This window comes from Belonocnema kinseyi, chromosome 8 (genome assembly GCF_010883055.1).
Source record: "Belonocnema kinseyi isolate 2016_QV_RU_SX_M_011 chromosome 8, B_treatae_v1, whole genome shotgun sequence".
Lineage (NCBI taxonomy): Eukaryota > Metazoa > Arthropoda > Insecta > Hymenoptera > Cynipidae > Belonocnema > Belonocnema kinseyi.
The window spans coordinates 126,930,548-126,950,626 of NC_046664.1; the positions used below are offsets into that span (position 1 = coordinate 126,930,548).

Genomic DNA, 20,079 nt, shown 5'->3' on the forward strand with positions numbered 1-20,079 from the left:
ATAAATATCTGAGTTTCGAAGAACATGTTTTTTTGACTCATATTTATTTTTTCGATTTACGATTGGACCGTAAGACATAAATAATTTTGAAATCTACGATTTAAAATCAATAAATATCAACGGTCGAAGAAAGGATTGATTTGTTTCATCAAATCATTTTACAACTATCTTTAATATCCCGAAAAATAAAATTCCCGACTCGGTAAAACTCTGTCCCGGAAAATACAATTCCATAACTAATAAAATTCCTGAACAGTTTATAATATTAACGAATTTGAAAATTCCCAAACAATAAGACTTCCCAAATAAAATTGTTTCTTAATCAATATTAATTATTTGTTAAAAATACGAAAATAAAATATTGTTATCAAATAAATTTTTGTTTAATATTTAAAGTGTTAAAAATTATTGAATGAATTTAAAATTAAAATTATACACAAAATTTTACCGACAAATTAATATACAAATACACTTGTTTTTTAATTAACATTTCGATTTTTCGGAAGAACTTTTGTGATTTAAAAAATACTATATACATTTTCAACCAAAATATCTTATCCATATATATATATATTGTTTTAATTATTTTATTTTAAATTTAACCAATAATGTTTAAACACTTCAAAATGAAAAAGGTTGTTTCTTTGGTATAAATATTTGATTATTTCAATTTAAAAAATATTTGTCAAAGAAAAATGTTTTCAGCGCTTGTTTATCCCGAAATGCCTTTCTATAATACTTTCTTTAAAATTAAAAACATGATTTTTCGAGAACATTTTTTTTTATAATTAAAAAAAAGACTGTACCGAAAAACCTATATCAAGCTTCAGATCTGAAAAACTTCAGCGATACATACATGTCATACTTTTCTAACTTCAAAAAATCTTTCTACTGCTTTACCGTCATATTTTACTAAGAATGAAAAAACAAGAATTCGACTTCGTAGTACGATGAGGGCAGCACCTCGATAGGGCAGAAAATGTGATGTCCTATATATATAATTCCTCACTCCGACGCCTCGTACCGCATCTATGTTTATAATATCTTTGCTGATGGCTATAAAACCACGCATCAAAACATGTACAGTTATGGCAACATGAATTTATCCCAACTTCGTGTATAGACGGAACGGATTAGGTATTTTTAATATATTGAATTGTATACATAAAACACGCTAAGGCTTTGTAGTGTCATCGAGTGAAACCCGCCCACCAATTTATTTTCCTCTGTAGTGGAATTACAAAATACTGGAAAATTTTTCAACGTTCTGATTTTGTACACTTTCCATGTGAATTAGATTACAGAACATTTTGTGGTTTTAAAAAAACTTGTAAAAAGTGCATTAATATATCGGTTATAATATGGTTGAAATTTACCACATTAAGGGCATGTGACACAGCTAAATACCTATATTACCGACCACAGTTTTTCAGTTCACTGAATGTTCTTTTGAACTTAAGAACTTTTTTTGTAAATAAAATATCGAGCTGAAACTTTGGGAAATATATTAGAGTACAATAAAGTACGTTTAGGTACTGCATTTTGGTAGGAACTTCACTGAAAATTATTTCATCTTTTTTCTGAACCTCAACATTTTTTGAACGTTCGAACTTTTTTTATACATAAAATATCGGTCTCAAACTTTGAGAAATTCAAGAGCCGAAAGAAAACTACGTTAAAGTGCAAAGCTTAATAATAAAAGATGCAAAAAAAAATTTTCAACAATCAATTCCAACGGCATCAGCCGGTAACTTTGTACACGAAAATGCGAACTCTCTAGAGCCTCGTCTAGTGGCCGCCAGGTTTCGTATTTTCGTGTACAACGTTACCGGCTGATGCCGTTGGAATTGATTGTTGAAATATATTTTTTTACATCTTTTATCATTAAGCTTTGTACTTAAACGTAGTTTTTTTTCGGCTCTTGCATTTCTCAAAGTTTGAGACCGATATTTTATGTATAAAAAAAGTTCGAACGTTCAAAAAATGTTGAGGTTCAGAAAAAAGATGAAATAATTTTCAGTGAAGTTCCTACCAAAATGCAGTACCTAAACGTACTTTATTGTACTCTGATATATTTCCCAAAGTTTCAGCTCGATATTTTATTTACAAAAAAAGTTCTTAGTTTCAAAAAAACATTCAGTGAACTGAAAAACTGTCGTCGGTAATATAGGCATTTAGCTGTGTCACATGCCCTTAATCACTGGTATTTTTATGTCCACTGATTCCCGTGCTTAGAAGTATTTTCAACGCAGGAAAATCTATCGATAAAAACGAGTGGCCAGAACGTACAATAAAATATACCTTAGTATTCTGCTTGACATAGCTAACAAATTTGTCTTATGAAACTTTTTTATTTGACAATTATTACACAAGATAAACAATAAAAATTTTGAAAAGTTTCCGCTTAGTGGTCTTTGGTACTGAGTCACAAAGCAGCCGCGGCAAAGAACAACAAAATGCTCCAGCGGTAAACTGTGTTGACTTTAACTCGCTGTAACCCATTTTCTTCAAATTTTCAGAGTAAAACGTTTACAAACTGACTTGCAATTTTCAACCACTTTTTTTTACAGTGCAGGAAGAGTTGACACTTTGTGCAAATTGTTCAGTAAACGCGTTTCAAAGTAAATATTATTACCTTTCAGTAATTTAAAATATTTGTATGATGAGTGTTGTCACTATTCTGTACTAAATCCTTTTGTAAATAAAATTGTGATTTAAAAATCGCGCTACAGCAAGACAATTAAATTCAATAAAAAGACAACTAGATCGGATACAGCGACACCAGTCAAAATTGAAATATCCTGTATCACAACTCTCCCTTGAGGATCTCTCGTCTAGACACTTAGGGCGCCGTCACATGGAGATAGATTAATAGAATAGTCGACCAGTTTTGATCAATGAGGTGACTGCTAGATCTTGTGCGGGCACCTCACTGTTCACAACTGTTCCACAATTCTACTGATCTACCTCCATGGGACTGCACCCTTAGTAGTTTTAATTTTAGCTAACTTCATGATTTCGCTTCACCCAAGTCATATTGGCCGTTTCTGCCATTTATTTTTTCGTTTCTTAGTATTCTCTCTGTAAATCGAACTCTCATTTCTCGACGTAAAAAGTAAAAAAATTACATCCGGGTGAGACACGGAACACCAGTCCAGATCTCAGCAGACTTGGTTATTCCTCAATCTCCGAGCTATATAGTAATATTTGCTAAATTTTTTAAAATCAATTTGTATCTTATCTACCACAATAACGGATTAACTTTCGATCTCCATATTATTTCTTTAAAATCCGGCAAAAGTAAAACGTGCTAAAAACAGGGTTTCCATCAAAATATAAACACCAAAGACGTTGATACCGAAAAGTTGGAGAACAAAGAAAAAACAAAGATATATATAGAAGCAACTAAGTGGCCGAATCCAAATATCGCAAACGCACTTCTATTAATACCCAAACGATGACGTTGATATATTCTCTTGATCGCAGCAATAGGGTGAAATAAAGGTCTAAACTATATACATGATCGTCAGATTGTGTCGAAAGTCACCAAGCCGAGAATGAAATGTAAAATAAAATAGCGCTTGACCTGCTTGGTGAATAAGCGGAGAAATCGATTACACGGAGATACTTGGCACTTTAATTTTATTTTTGCATGACATTCGACTAGTTTGATCATAAAACTGAATACCACGAAACCTTGCAAGTTTCCAATTTACAGATTAAGTTTACCTTTTAAAGTCCCTCATGAGTCTTCTTCTTGCAGGCGTAGACATCCCACAGGAATTTTTTCAGAAATGAATGAAGAATTTAGGAATTATTGATAGATTCGCACTTTTGCAGCCACTACCTTTCCGTGTAAATCGTGTATCCACTTTCAACGATGACAAATTCAAATATTATGATCACAGTGAAGACGTCTGGCTTTTGGAACGATTTCGACTTTGGATGTCGATCTACCTCTCAATTCCGCCTGATACCGTCAGTCTGACTCTTGGTCTAAAAAGGAGCACAAAATACAACGTACTCGCGGTTTTCAATGTCCGACGCGTTAGTACACAGGCAATTTACTTCGTATTTTGTCAGTCGAAGTTGAAGGCCGCCGTCCCTTGTATCAATGATACCGTTAATCCGTCCTCACCAGAACCAGAAAGCGAACCCCGTTACACGCTTCAGAATTATATTTCGGCGAGCGATACGTCCTCTCGCGATGTACTATGTACATACATACGCTGCAAAGGTGCGCGACATTCGATATCGCTATTGGCCTTGCACGAGGTGCAACAATTTATCAACTGATCAACTCCTAACACCACCTTCTGCGAGGAATTTCGCAGACACCTACACGATTTAAAAATCTAAGGGGCACGAGTATTAACTCTGACGAAATGTGAAAAACCGTTTATCACTTTGTCGCTCCTAATAAAAACTAGAAACAGCTGGGTTGGGAACGTATAATACTCTAGGTTATGCTGTTTTCATGACTCCTTGTATGCAGACGGCAAATGTATCTTCTTCTCACTCTACTATGTGACGATACTATGCATTAATCTCACTCTAGATTTCTCCCAATGTTTCCGTTGGGTGAAAAATCTAGAGTGAGATAAATGCATAGAATCGTCACATGGTAGAGCGAGAGAAAAATACATCTTCCGTGTGCATACCTGCGAGGTATGAAAGCACCTTTAGTGTTGCAGCCAGGCAAAGATGGTGCGGACTTAGTTACCCGCGATAAATATAGACGGCGCGTCCGGCGAAAATTTTCAGTTCCCTTCTACCATGGACATAGGAAACAAGGGACTAGGCATGCCATTGCGGGGGTGATGCAATGAGGGGGAGGTCCGCCACCTTTTGATTTCCCGCGACAAACATGGCAGCGCCCACATGTTTATATTTTCATGCACAGTTTGTCGGCAAAAATGATCGTGCGCATAATCAAACGGCACATCGTAAGACAGCGGCTCTCCCCACTAATGGCATTCCCCCCCTCCCAGCCCGTGGATTCAACCCCGCTCAACAAGTTAGGATGGCATGCCTAGTCCCGTGTTTCCTACGTCCATGCCGTCTACCCACCGTTCCCCGGCTATAGCACCGATCGACAACCACAGAGCTTATACAGATAGAGTAGGCATGCTAAAGGCGCGCGGCAAGTGGGAGCGTCAGCGGTTAGAAAGAGAGACGATTGCGTTGGGTTGCTGTCTTTGTCTACTGGAGCATGCGCATTGGCCTCATTAACGTTCACCCGTGAATTGAATCGCTTGTTTAGGACATATATTTTTTTAAACGTAATGTCATGCAAATACGAAAAGGTGCATACTGGATTATCAACCAATTAAATAATGATGAAGTATTTTTTAATATGACAAGCTTATCCACCAAGTATTGTGTCAAGCAGTTTTAGTAGCAATACAATTTGTTCATCAATCAAGTGCTGTCATTAATCGTTAACTTATATGTATGATACTTGCTTGTGGAAACTACGACTTTTATCTCTAGGTATTGATTCCTTCTTACACAGACAACAATTAATAGACATATTAAATAAACATATACAGCCCAACAATCTTTGGTTCGCAGCTATACTGCTGACAATAACATGGAGATACATAGGTTAAAGTTTGACCGTTATACCAGCGCTGCGCGCGTGCGCAGTACGCTATGAAAGAGAGAGATAGCAACCCAACGCAATCGTCTCTCTCTTTCTAACCGTGGACGTTCCCACTTACGGGCATGCCTACTCTACCTGTATAAACTCTTTGTCGACAACAGCCACTTAGAGCGCTGTAAGCAACTCTCAGTAGGCCCCTCGAGGCGCACTAATGGTTACTTAGCTCGGACCAGAACCATTTGGATTGAAAGTAAATTGCCAATTAAAATATTTTTACATTTATAAGTTTTAACTTTGCAAAACATGGTTATTTTAATAAATACCACAAATAAAAGTCGATGAATAATTTATATTACGGTTTCATATATTTCCCAATATTTCTAAAATTATTACTTATAATTTTCATCATATATATTGTCTATATTTAGTTCTTCATTATTATTTATTTTTGTGGTCTGCAATTTCTATGGATTTTTTTAGAATTTTATAAAAATATAATTATAATTCCAAGTGATGGGAAACTTGTTCTTTCGATTTTTAGATGTTAAGACGGCAGTTTCAAGCCAGATTACGTTTCGCATTGGCAAACAAAGTTAGACGAACTGAATTTCACTGTTATATTTATAAAAAATATCATGTTCCATAAAATATATTTTAAAATAAACTTTAAATTATTATAATTACTACAGCTTACTCGAAATATATATAATTCAAATTATTTTTTAAGTTTTTCAGAACTTTTAAATATATTTATAATGATTCCCATTTTGTCGTAAAATTTATGTAAAATTCTGCAAAAAAAATCCCTCAAAATCTTCCAGATTTTTTTCTAATCTTATAAATCTTTTAAAATGTTTGAAATATTTTCGACACTGTAAACTTCCCCAAATTATAAAATTCTGAAACCTAAAAATCCCGAATTTAAAAATTGCAGAAAAATGAAATTCTTAATAGTTTACAATATTATTGAATTTGAAAATTCCCGAATAATAAAACTTCAGGCCGAATGCTCTCTAATGATAAAATATACCACCTAGAAAATTCCCGAATTTCAGAAATTGAGAAAACAGTTTTGTGGTCAATATTATTTATTTATTACAAATACAATAATCAAATATTTTTATTATAGAAATTTTGTTTAATGCTTAATTTTGATAAATTATTGCTTTAATTTGAAATAAAAATAATTGTATAAAAATGTGATACAAACATAAATTTAAAAACACGTGAGCTTCAATTGAATCAAACATTACAGGATTCAATTCAGATTAATTTAACGCGACTTTTATTTTCATTTTTTTAAATAATAATTTTATTTTTGCGAGAGTTTTCTGTAATGTACAAACATACAATGCACATTTTCAAACATAGTTTTTTATTCAAAAATACATTTGTTCAATTATTGTTATTTTAAATTCTAACAATAATTTTTAGAAATTCTAAAAATTAAAAAAGTTTTTTTTGGTATAAGTATTTTATTATTCTATTAAAAAAATATTTGTTAACAAACTATTTTTTAATTGTTCAAATTAGGGAGTTGTCTAGCCCGGATATTTTCAATAATTCGAAAATTTTCTGTCGGCAATTCGCAAATTCTGTAAGATTGTAAATTTTCGAGAATTTTCCAATTCGGAACTTTTATATTTCGACAATGTTATAATTTCGGAATTTTTACAGTGAGATGGGAATTTTATTTTTCGGAAAAAGCGACTGAAAAATCCCGAAAAATAAAATTCCCGACACTGTAAAATTCGTAAATTGAAAGATAACCAAAGAATAAAATTCCCGAAATTATAAAAGTCGAATTGGAGAATTCACGAAAAATAAAATAAATAAAATTCCGGACAATAAGATATTACCGAATTTGAAAAATCCATAAAGAAAATGGCTGAATTATAAAATATCCGAACTAGGAAATTCATGAATTTAAGTAATTAAAAAAATTGTTTATCAAATATTATTTATTTATTGAAAATACAATAATCGAATACATATTTCTGTATAAAAAATGTTGTTTGAAAATGTGCATAGTATTTGAAAAAAACATTAAAAAGTTCTGAAAAATCGAATTTTTAATTAATAAAAAAATAATAAAAATCAATTTTGATATAAATCGTTGTTGAATTGAATCCTGCAAAGTTTGTTTCAAAAATATTCTTATGTAGGTACGAAGAAAATTGAGGCAGAACATTTTTTTCTTTCAAAGCGCACGTGTTTTTTAATGTATTTTTTAATATAATTTTTATAAAATTATTATCCAGGTGCCAGAGATTTCATTTTTTGGCATTTTTCGTTCATCCCTTTCGGGAATTTTTCAGTGGTGCCGTATTTTTATACCTCCTCTTAAAATTATGTAATTTTTCAAAATAAAAAGTCAACATTTCAAAACATTTTTAAATGATCAAAAGTATCAATTCTTTTTTAAATTATTTCAAATCTTTTTAAATTATTTTTAAAATTTTACGGAACTTTTAAATGTCTTTTAACTGATTGCCATTTTTCCTAACATTTTTGTAAAATCCTGTTCTTTAAGAATCAAAATGAAATACTTTTACCTTGGAAATACAGATTTAAAAAAATAAAACAATTATAATTGTAACATTCAAAGTTTAAATTTGTCACTCTGAAATTGTGAAAATTCTTTTTCAAATTGTTTACTATTGAAAATTGTTTTTTTTTTTTTTAATTTCCAAACTAAATTGATTAAAAATGGAATATTTTATACTGAAATAATACTTCAAAAAGATTTTAAAATTGAATAAAAGCGTTCATTTAAGAAGCCATTAATTCGAACATTTACATTTGTGTCACTACTAAGGCTTTTGAATTAAATTAGTTCAAATTTTAACGTTAAAATATGTAAATTATATCATTTTGAACAGATCTAGAATCATCTTCTAAAATCAATCACTGTTAAATTTTTAATACTCGAACTGCAGTTCAATTTTCAAATTTACTTTCTTTTCCTGATTTGTCCCGGTCGCGAGTATATTTCAATATTTAGAACAACTTTCATTTTTTTGAAATAGTAATTTTTCGGTTCTAACTTACGGGACAATCATTTTATTCTTTGAAAGATTTGTTACAAATCTTGTTTATAATTTTTACATTCTCATCAAAAATGAGAAGGTATTAGTTTTTTATGAAAAATGACTTTTTCGGATTTTATCAAATGTTGACGTTTTGAGGCCCCTTGAGTCAGAAAAACAAGTTTTTACGTCGGGGCATGTTTGTCTGTCCGGCGTCGTCATTGTTGTCTATATACCGGATAAATTTCGAAAGACTGGTCGGATTGAATTGGACTTTGACAACTTTTTTTCATAAAATCAAACTTACCAAAGTTAAAGGATTTTCAAAATCCAAAAACCAGACGAAAATGGACATTTGGAGCAAAAAAAGCTTGATATGGAAAAATATTTAATATTTAATACACGGAGACACTTTTGGTATAAGAGATGATGATATTTCTTTATATATTATTATAAACTTGAGCGAGCAAAAATTAGTATTTACGTTTAGAAAAAGTCTTATTTACTATATGAAAACGGTGAGTGTCATAATGTGATAATGGTCAATAACAAGTTTTGTAAAACTTTTAGTCAAAAGTCAGAATTTTAAGTAACATAAGTTGTAAGAAATGTAAGAAATTTTAGTATTCGTAAATAAGAATGTGTATTGAAATGAGTACAACTAGTGATGTATGTAACAGGGATTTGCGAGAATTCTAAAAGACTATACTAAAAACGCCCGAAGGTTTTCGAGCTATTCCGCCTATAGTCGAAATCGCTACGATCAAACCATCTGACAGGCTGTACTGGGCTCATGACTTAGGATTCCCCGTCAAATCTCTTCAACCATGCGTGCGTTTGTAGTACAAAAATGTTCGTAACTAGCGAAATTTAAATTCAAGTTTAAACTAATTTTAATTTGCAAATTTTTTATTTAAACTCTGAATAATTGACACATATAAAATAGAAGCTTTTAACACTTTTAATTAAGTGCAATTAAACTGCAAAACCTAAACCTTCACCTTTTGATAAATGGAATTGTACAAAGATCTCTGGTTAAAAAATATGAATCCGTGCTATCGTTTTAAATTCTCGAAATTAACACTTATCCTCAACTTCAACTCACATTAATACAAGTGTGAAGAAATGAAACATGTCCATCTCCCAACTCAATAAAAACATTATAAAAAAAGTTTCCTTGGAAAATATAGATTGCAATGAATTTAGATCAATTAAAATATATAAGTTAAGACTGATTCACATAGTCTTCTTGATAAATCCATTTAGTCAGTTGGTTATAAAGAATAAAACATCTAATTTGTATTTTTAATCAGAAATAAATTAATATATTTTTAATTAATTGCAGAACACAAAAAAAATACGATTGACCCTAATGTCAATCAAAAAATCGTCTTCATTGTTGATAGTATATACTGTTGATAGATTAAAAAACGATATCTTCGAAAAAACAGCAAAGATATCATCTAACTATATCCAAAAATGAGTGCATCTTCCTATAAAAAAAACTTTAAAAAACGAATTTCCTTCCTTCCAGTTCTATAACAACCACAACAGTAAAAAAATCCCTCTTTTGAATTCAGAAGAAATCAAAAATCAACACTTCCTCTCCTCCAACGCAATAACAATATATATTTTTTAATTATCTTCTTCTAATTAAAAAAAAAACGAAAATAAAAAATTCTTTCTTCAAACACAATAGAAATCTTAAAAATAAAAGAAATGGCCTCTTCCAATTAAAAAAAACTGTATCACTTTCAATTCAATAAAAACTTTACAAATATAAAATGTACTACCAATTTAACAAAAATTAGAATTTTCTATATTTTTTCATTATCTTCTTTTAATTCAGACAAAAAAAAAACGAAAATAAGAAATTCTTTGTTCAAACACAATAAAAATCTTAAAAATAAAATATGGCCTCTTCCAATTTATAAAAAAACTGTATCTCTTTCAACTCAATAAAAGCTTTACAAATATAAAATGTACTGTTAATTTAACCAAAATTAGAAGTTTATCATTTCAAGGTTGATAAAAATATTAAAAATACAATACTTCACATTTTTTCACACAATAAAAATGTGAACTTGAAAAAGTTCCTCTCGCAATTGCAAAGAAATTAAATGCCAAAATTAATTTGTTTTTTCTCAATTTTGGTCCTTTCAAATTAATAATTTTCAATTGTTACTTAAAGTTGCAATAACAATTGTGAAGTTAAAAGTTTAAATGTCTTACTCTGAAATTTTTACCATTCAAGGCTTTCTATTTCAAACTATTCAGTTTCATATTGTTTACTTTTGAATATTTGATGTATAATTGCCCATTCAGATATTTTTTAATTAAAAATTTTCGAACTGAAACAATATTTAAAAAGGATTTTAAATAAAATAAAATCGTTTAATTAATGAATGTATTAATTTTAAGTTATTTTTATATTAAAATTATTTTATAAAGTTTGAATCAGCTCATTTCAATTTGCTTAATTATTAGGGATTTTGTATTGAAAAAGTTGAATTTTTAACGTAGAAATCTGTCAATTGTGTAATTTCAAACCGATTTATAATCATATTGTAAAATAATTTTTGTACAATTTTTGAAACTCGAAATACAGTTTAGTTTTGAAAACCATTAATTAATTTACATTGTTTTATTTTTAAATCCATTAAGTTAAAAATTTACGTTTAAAAATGATGACATAAAACCGAAAAATTATCAGGTAAAAGGTTTTTGAATCAGCGTTGTGAAGTAAATGATGTAGGAATGAAAACAGTTAACAACTAAACTTGACATTTAAAAAAAAAGTTGAAATCGAATTTATTTTTAATTGAAATATATTATGTGATATGATGTTTGTGATATTCCAAGTGATTTGATAGATGGTTCTTCTAAAAATTTGTGAAATTCTTTGTAAATAAATAAATTCACTATCATACTCATTTCTCGGCTTTTTCAGGTTTAAAAAAATTCCCGGCCATTTCCCGGTTTTCCATCCAGCGGCTACCCCACAAATGACAAGTTAAAAAAGCTTCAGATATAGATTATTGGGAAGATAAAATTCAGTAAATGATGGTTCTACATCTGCTCTAAGAGTGAGTAAAATATTTTTTCATCTTAATTTTAAAGGGGAATGTTCAAAACTGTTGTCTGATATAATTGCACATTTCTCAGGAGGTTCGAACAGAATTTCTTCCTGAATATATTTTACTGGAAATATGAATATGTTAAATATGCTCCGAATTTTAAGAAATTATTAAAAAATTAAAAAGAAATTTATAATAAAAAATGAGGAATTTCATTTTTCTCATGGGCTCAAGTAGGTCAGAGTTCAATATATTAAAGGCATTTTTTGTCAAGAGTTGGATTTTTTTTAGTGGTAATTATAACTTTCCTCACAGCTTGTACCATTAGGGAATTTGTTGTCCTTCTATAAATTTACTTTCATAAATTAAGTAACATTATTTGATTTTATATATAAAAATTGTATTGTTCCTACACAGTTATATATTTATAAGGACTAAGAAAAAGATTATTCATAATTAACTCGCGTAATTGTTCCATTCATATTATAGTGGTCTTGAAAATATCCTTATTTTTTTCTTCTAAAATGGCTCGATGCCTAACAATTGTTCTTTTTCGTGTAAAATGTGCACTATATATTGGCAGAAATAAAAAAATTAGGTATCTCTTAAGCCCATGATTTGCAAAAAATTGCTTATGTTATTTTAGTTTCCGCTGTTAATGTTTTTTTTACATTAGAATAGAAAAAAGATAAAATGCATATGCACTGAAGTAAAATTATAAATTAATAGTTGAAATTAAAAAATCAATTTTGTGCAAAAATTGACATGAGAGATCCCTAAATATTTTTTCTATAAATAATGACAATATTCAGGAGACATTTTGACACCAAAATGGATAATTTGTAGGGCAGATATTTTAGAAAAAAGCTTTTTTTGGACCACGCTTAATTTATTCCTGTTTTTTACCACTTTTAATAAACTTAGTTAACCACTATTTAGCCATTCACAAATGGATGACGGAAGTTTTTTAAAAGTATTATGTAATACTTTTTAAGGGATGTAGGGACAGAATTGCTTTAAAGAATGTGATATTTAATACTTGAGTGGCTCATTATTCAGGAAAATTATACATTGGGAAAATCTATAGATACCTGGCAACATGCTAGAATTGTCAGGGAATTTTTTTTATAAAATCTGAGTAGACGCCCTAAAATAATTCTAAGCATAATATTCTTTATCTTTTTATTGATATCTTTCAACATATTAAATATATAAAGGATATACCGAATATTAGTATAAATTACCGCGATTCTTTCTCAAGTGAGCTAATAATTACTTTTACATTTTATAAAATAAAAAAACTTGAAACTCCAGAACTGTCGCTTAATACATAAAAATATATTATTTTAATTATTCTCTCTGTCTGTTAGTCTGTAGATGTTTAGTTTGTTAGCAAGATAACTTTCGAAAGAGTTTACAGCTTGGCTTGGCCTTTGGTATATTTGAGTGTCTTAAATGAAAGGCCAAATTCTTTAGCCAGCCATTTTGGATAAAAAATCAAAAAGTGAGCGCATTGGAAACATTTTTAAGATAACTTGTTTTCAAGATTCAAACATTCTCTGTACGGATATGTACAGTATTCAAAAAGACGAACAATTTATTCTAATGATGATTCGAAACTTCAAGCACATGCAAAATGCGGAAAAAGATGAGAAGACAGAAATTATGCATTTGAAGATGTATAAATTTGTTAAAAATCGCTTTTGAATAGGGTGCGTCGTTTTTATTTTAATTGTAAAAAACATAAGAATAAAGAGTAAAAAAATAAAATAAAATCCGCTTGCTGCGTGGGAAAATTCTCATCACAACTTTCGTCTTTTAATTTCTTGTTTCTCTCGTTTGTGGGTTTTCAAAAAAATTAATTTTGTTATGCTTAATAAAATGACAAATTAGAAACTGTACTTTCTCATTCAACAATTTCACAGCATTTGAAAGATTCCGAAATCTCTAAATGTATTTTCAATATGTTTGTGTATGTGTGTCTATGGGTGTGTATGATAAATAGTTAATTAAGTCTGAAGCACCTGAAATTTTTGACCTAGCACTATAAGTTTCTCACAAGTAGTGATACGTTTATCTTGTTTAGTATATAAGGACCGAAAGAATCAAGAGTCTCAGCGAAATGAGTGCGATTTATAGATATTAGATAGATTTGTATATGCGTATAGGGATTAGTTAAATTTTCGTGAACAAACCCACTGTAGCCAGCGAGCGACCATCCGAGCGTATACGCCAGCGTGAAACACAACATCACGTGATCCCCGTTTTTCGTATAGTGGTTTAGAAAGATTGCAAGGCGTTCGTAACGAAATGTTCAACATTCTGTTTCATTTCTTTTAAAGCACTATACTAATTTTCGTTATTCGAATCCATCACAAAATTTAATACAGCGACTTAGAAATACTGTAATTTTTTTATGTAAGAGTCAAAAATTCGTACGATTTATTCTAATCAAAGATATTAGCCTGCATTTTCAGTCGCTATTCGACTTTTTCTAACCGAACCTTGATTATCCCTAAATTTGTACACTTTATTTAAATTATGGATATGCAATAAAAGAAATATTAATATCCAAACTCTCTCCGTGTATTCATACAAATATAAAATAACACAATATTACATTTTCCACTTCTCTTTTTCAAGTTTAGACAATATAAAATCATTTGTTAGTGATTTCCTGGTATAAGGAATGTACTAATAAATTTTTCTTCTTTCATATAAACTGGTTATAAATACATAAATACAATAGTTTTGTGTGCTCAAGTGAAAGTATTAAATAGATTTTATTTTTATCGAAACATTTAGGAGGTTCCCAACCCCGATAACAATGCTTCATTTAATATGTAAGTAGATGTTAGCAAAGAAAGAAAATATTAATACCTGCCAAACACAACCTCAACTAACCTTTCTACTAAATCACTTTTTTTGCCTTTTAGAGATGGTTCCTTATATTTCAGCCTTGGTTTAAGCTGTTTAACACTGTGCTCCTCCACCGATTTGTGCACTAATTTTGCTCCTGGAACATCTTCTTCCGTGATTTTTGCTAGATTTCTAAAAATCTTTTTGAAGATGACACATGTCAACAGATGTAAATAATGATCTCGCTCGCCACACTATTCGCACTTTTTTCGTCGTTTTTTTCTGAATATATTTAAAAATTGTTTGCCTTCAAACTCTCCTTTATTTACACATTTATTTTTCGTTGTTATTTTTATTCACAATATTTTACATACATTTCGACACAAAACTGTTCGAAAAATACGAAAATGACGTAATATTCTGTCACGTGCTCACTGTCGACGTCTAGGATAAAAAGGTCTATTGATATCGCTTCTTTCAATTACAAAAAATGTACTTCTATTATTTAAATGAACATTTTACGTATAAAAAATCATTTCATGCATTCATTTTTTATCATTTGTAAAGTTAATTTACAAGAAATTAAACAAAATTTAATATTTACGAGAATTTTGAGGAAGCAGAGTTTGGAAACAATTTCTGTCAGGGATCTGTAGGTTCATTTACTTTTAGTAAAGGGGGCCAGCGCTAGATGGCGCTGATTTGGATGTAAGTCTTCAAAACGATACATAGGAGTGCCACCACTATGATGAAGGTGCAGTCCCATGAGGGCAGAAGACATCGGCGTAAAGCAGAAACTAATGAGAGTGAAAGAGACAGATAGATCTTTCTGTCTCTTTCATTCTGATGAATTTCTGCTTTACGCCCATGGACATAGGAAACACGGGACTAGGCCATCGACATATAGAAACGGACCGGTAACGCTTTGGGGAGAACTGAAATAGGCTCTAGAGAGAGAAAAAACATATGAGATGTACATCTGCCTTTCTCTATTTCAGGACTCTGTCAAGTGATTTGGTGGCCCCGAGTATTGCCTAAATATTCTGTACGGTTAATTAAAAAAAAGATAAACAATCCGTTAGAAATTATTATTTTAAATTAAATTATAGAAATAGATAGATAGACAAATAGATAAATAGAAATAGATTATTTTAAAAACTTGTTAACCTTGAATTCTTCTTGAAATTGGATTGAAAATGCTGCAATAATAATCGTTTTGTGAGTTCATAAATAATGTAAAAACTGTCAAAAATTTGAACAATGTTTCTATAACATAAAAAATAATCATTTGTATTGCATAGGTACAAAACTTCATGTTTTGAGGTTTTGTTTTTGTTGGAACATTTTTTATTTTACTATATTCAATAACTTTACTTACGTATGAAAACATATTCCTATGTAAACGTCTTGACAACGCCCACAAACTACATAGGCTGCCACCATTTTTTACATTCATTTACAATAAATTGTCATTAAATAAATTACACATAAATCAATTCTGAAAAGTGCGATAAAAGTCACATTATTGGGGCACTCGCGACACAAGGCACGGTCCTGTGCTGCGCCAACCTTCACCCAACGAAAATATTCTCGACCAATCAGCTTTATCTAGAAAGAGATAGGTCTACGTCTCATATGTTTTTTCTCTCTCTAGAGTCGAAGGACTAGACATGCCATCCTACTTTGGCCGAGCAGGGTTGAATCCACGGGAGGGGGGAGAATTCCATGAGTGGGGAGAATTCCATGAGTGGGGAGAGCCGCCATCTTACGATATGCCATTTGATGATGCGCACGAGCATTTTTGCCGATAAACTGTCAATGAAAATATAAACATGTGGGCGCTGCCATGTTTGTCGCGGGACATCAAAAGGTGATGGACCTCCCCCCTCACTGCATCACCCCCGCAATGACATGGCTAATCCCTTGTTTCCTATGTCCATGTTTACGCCGAATTTTCTGCCCTCATGGGACTGTCCTTCAATCAGAGATGGGTTGTGACATGTCACTCGAGGTTTTCTACATAAATATATAAACAACGTAATACACGTAGAAAATCATAGAAAACTATGTATAATACATATCAAAGATGGCGAACGTAATTTACTTGGACGGGACTGCGTTTGACAGATTTGAATCATTGACATAACCTCTTATAAAGCTGTTTCCTAATAAAGTCATAAAAGCAGGGATGGGAAAGTAAAATACCTTAGGTAATTTACATAATTTTTTAAAGTAAATTACTAGGTATTTTACATGCCTAGTTTCTAACGCGATGTAATTTACGCGTATATGAGACTTTCCCTTCTGCGATTCCCCTTCCCCTCCACAAATACAACCTCTAAAACTTGTATACCAATGCAAACATTCCTTGAAATAAATTAAATAAATTAGCAAACTCACATAGGTACATACGTGTATTATAATAAAGTTGGTTCATCAGTGTATATTTTATCACCTATACATTTTTTTCCAAAATTAAAAATAAAAACATATGACCAGCTTTTCAGCTATTAAATATTAAATGGATCAATATTTCATACTAATAATAACAAAAAACATATATAAATGTTATAAATATTTACAAATTACAAAGGTTTTTTAGGTTAGAATAATTCACCGGTCTTCCTAAAAATTATATTAAAACATATATCAATTACAAATATTGAAATGCCCAAATGTAGCAATATTTCAACATTATTTACATAACTGTGCCCTAGGAGGCGCTTACAAGCAACATTCTTTAATATGATGTTGAAAAAATAAAATATTGCGCTCCATTTGAATGATTTTGATTGTTTTTATTTACTTAGATACGTTTAAAATTATCTCATCCTATGGAATTTATGGAAGCCCGAAGTTTTTCTCTATTTCAGTTTATTTAACATTATTATTTTTGAATTACAAATATTCGCATCGGAAAAAGAAATCCTACGAATGCCCGTACCAGAAATTCCAAAAAATGATGTTATGCACAGGTCTACAGGTCCACCATCTTGTCACGTAATTTACTAGGTATTTTACCTGTTTCCTACGTAAAATACTTGACTTAGATAGTTTACGTGAAAAACCTCCAGTTACGCGTAACAGCACATCCCTGTGTATAGGGAACTATCTTCCCTCTACGACAAAGCTTTGGCACACCACCTTGTTACATTTTTTCTCTTATAATGAAAAAGCCAGCCCCGTTTCACTCAAAGCGAAAAGCATGGTGAAAATAAGCAAAGTGATCTTTTTTAATAGTTCTACCAAGATGAGTTGGGAGATTGCTCATGTAATGGAATAAGAGACTCCGTCAAAATCTGACTGCTAAAAGCGCCCTCTTAGTTTGTGGGTCAACTCCTCGGAGTTAATTCGCAGTTTTGGGCATTTTTCAGACGTTCCGCGTCGGTAATTGCTTAAGTTAGAAAATTTTTCAAATGAGTTACCACCGCAGTTACAATTACACGAGTTACCACAAATGTAAATGATGTACTGCATATTTATTTACCACTCGAATATTAAGTGTTTATTATATAATTATTCTAATGATTCACAATTATTAGTGAGTAGTTATATAATGAAAACTAATTATTTATTTTTAAAATTAAAATTTAAAATATTATATCGTTACATAGCTATTTACATGCTATAAATCATAAATTATGATTTATAATTTTATTAAATTATCGGAAAAAGTTTTATGTTCACCTATTTTTTAATGACTGATAAGTTTTATTTATTTTAATTATGACAGAGCTAAACATTTTTCTCTTTAAAATGTTGAATGCTATCCAAATTAAAAATTCTGTATGAAATCAAGCAGAGGATAAAGCCAATTTATCCATTTTATAAAGAATTTTGAGATTTCTTTAGAGACAAAAAAATAGTATATTGTCAATCATAATACCTTAAATTTGTCTCTGAAACACTAAAATTAAGTAACTATTATAACATATGTTTATCAGTTACAGATTGTATTAATTAATATACAGTTTGTAGCTAAAATGCATATATAAAGGAGAGTATCCAAATATGAAATACCAACTCTGTTTGGCGTGATTGTCGGAATTCTATGTACTTAATTAAAAAGTAATATAGGTCATTTGAAAGGAAATTTAGTTTGTCATAAGAAGCTCAAATAAAAAATTTTATTAAAAATTTTTTTTACGCTGAAAATACAAAAAATGTAAAAAAGTGCTTTTTCCAAACTCGTCAAACTATTCTCATAATATGAGATACCCCAGGAAATAGCTAACAAAATGCAAAATAAAGTATTATTTTTAATGAAAAACTTCATTCTATGTTTCCTAAGTATAAATTTACTGCTATTTAGATATATTTAGTTTTTGCAGTAGTCACAAACATTTTTGTAACCAATTTCCCCCGCGCAGCCACAGTGTTACAAAAACCACAGGTATCTCATATTATGGGAACCGCACACCGTGCAACTATGCACTTACTATGCCTGACCTGTACAATGAAAAACTTCAACACTATCAATATTTTCCTACTTAGTTATTCAATCCTCATTACTCCAGATAAACTTCACTGCTAAATACATATTTAATGAATAATAAATAGGGTTTAAAGAATTCCCTTCCAAGAACTCGACCACCATCGTTTTCACAAAAAGTTCGCCTATAATCTTTAGAATTAGAAGCCCAATGAAAAATGGACTATACCACGAAATTACTCTTTCTTCAAGGGCTACAAGTTAGTAATAGAACCAACAGAGTGGGTTTCTTAGTTTAGCTGATACCCCGTTTTCTCATATTACGAGAATATCTCATATTCGAGTACTCTTCTCTACTTTTAAAGATATTTTAAAGATATATATATTAAAAAAAAAAAATACTTTCAAGAACTTCATTGTTTATTACCAGTGGCTTTGTTTGTAAGGCAAAAGATTAATTTGATAAAAATGCTTGAACATTTCAAACTGTTACAAACTTTTTATTCAGATCTTTTTATAACATTATTTTTAATTGTATGATTTAAATGATTGATGGCTCTTTCGCCTTGAAATTAGAATCGCATATTTTAGAAAATATAACTAATATATACACACAAAATACTACCTTAAAAAGTACAGTTATTCAAATAAAATAGAAAAAAAACAGTAATATAAGTACTAAATATTTTAATGTAACATACACGATTGCAAATTCCTAAATATTAAACTGCAATCGGTTCTACAACATACTCTTAAGTTTGAGAGATATATGACCCATATTTATGCAAGGCCTTTTAAGTTTGAACCCCTCAATTACTTGCGGGGAAAACCTAGAAAGCATTCTTCTGGAATTAAGTAAGAACCGTATATATCTTTGCCTATAGTCCATGTGGGCGATGATCAATTCCGCCCCAGCTACCTGTGCACCGTCCCCCACTACGCGGCTTCCCCTCACACCGTCGAGCTGCTGCCACTGACAAACGCATTTCTCAAACTTGTCCCTTAATAATTTTGCACTTTGCAAAAGGATGAATAGTTTCAGTCTTACCCTAATTTGGGAAAAATTTGGGAAAAATT

The 20,079-nt window shown here is 30.5% G+C and overlaps 1 protein-coding gene across 3 annotated transcripts in view; it reads right to left on the reverse strand.

Annotated features, from left to right (window-relative positions):
- Window positions 1-14,965, reverse strand: part of LOC117177638 (ubiquitin-conjugating enzyme E2-17 kDa) — a 262,017-nt gene extending 247,052 nt beyond the window's left edge. The window contains exon 1 of one of the 3 annotated variants that reach the window (XM_033368433.1): window positions 14,616-14,965. Coding sequence is in view for 2 of the 3 variants with exons in the window: in XM_033368431.1 (XP_033224322.1) it covers window positions 3,730-3,773 (44 nt within the window). In the remaining variant the exon portion in view is untranslated. Of the gene's footprint in view, window positions 1-3,729; window positions 4,474-14,615 lie in introns of those variants that run through there. The other 2 variants (XM_033368431.1, XM_033368432.1) reach the window with 2 other exon arrangements.
- Window positions 14,966-20,079: the final 5,114 nt, after the last annotated feature.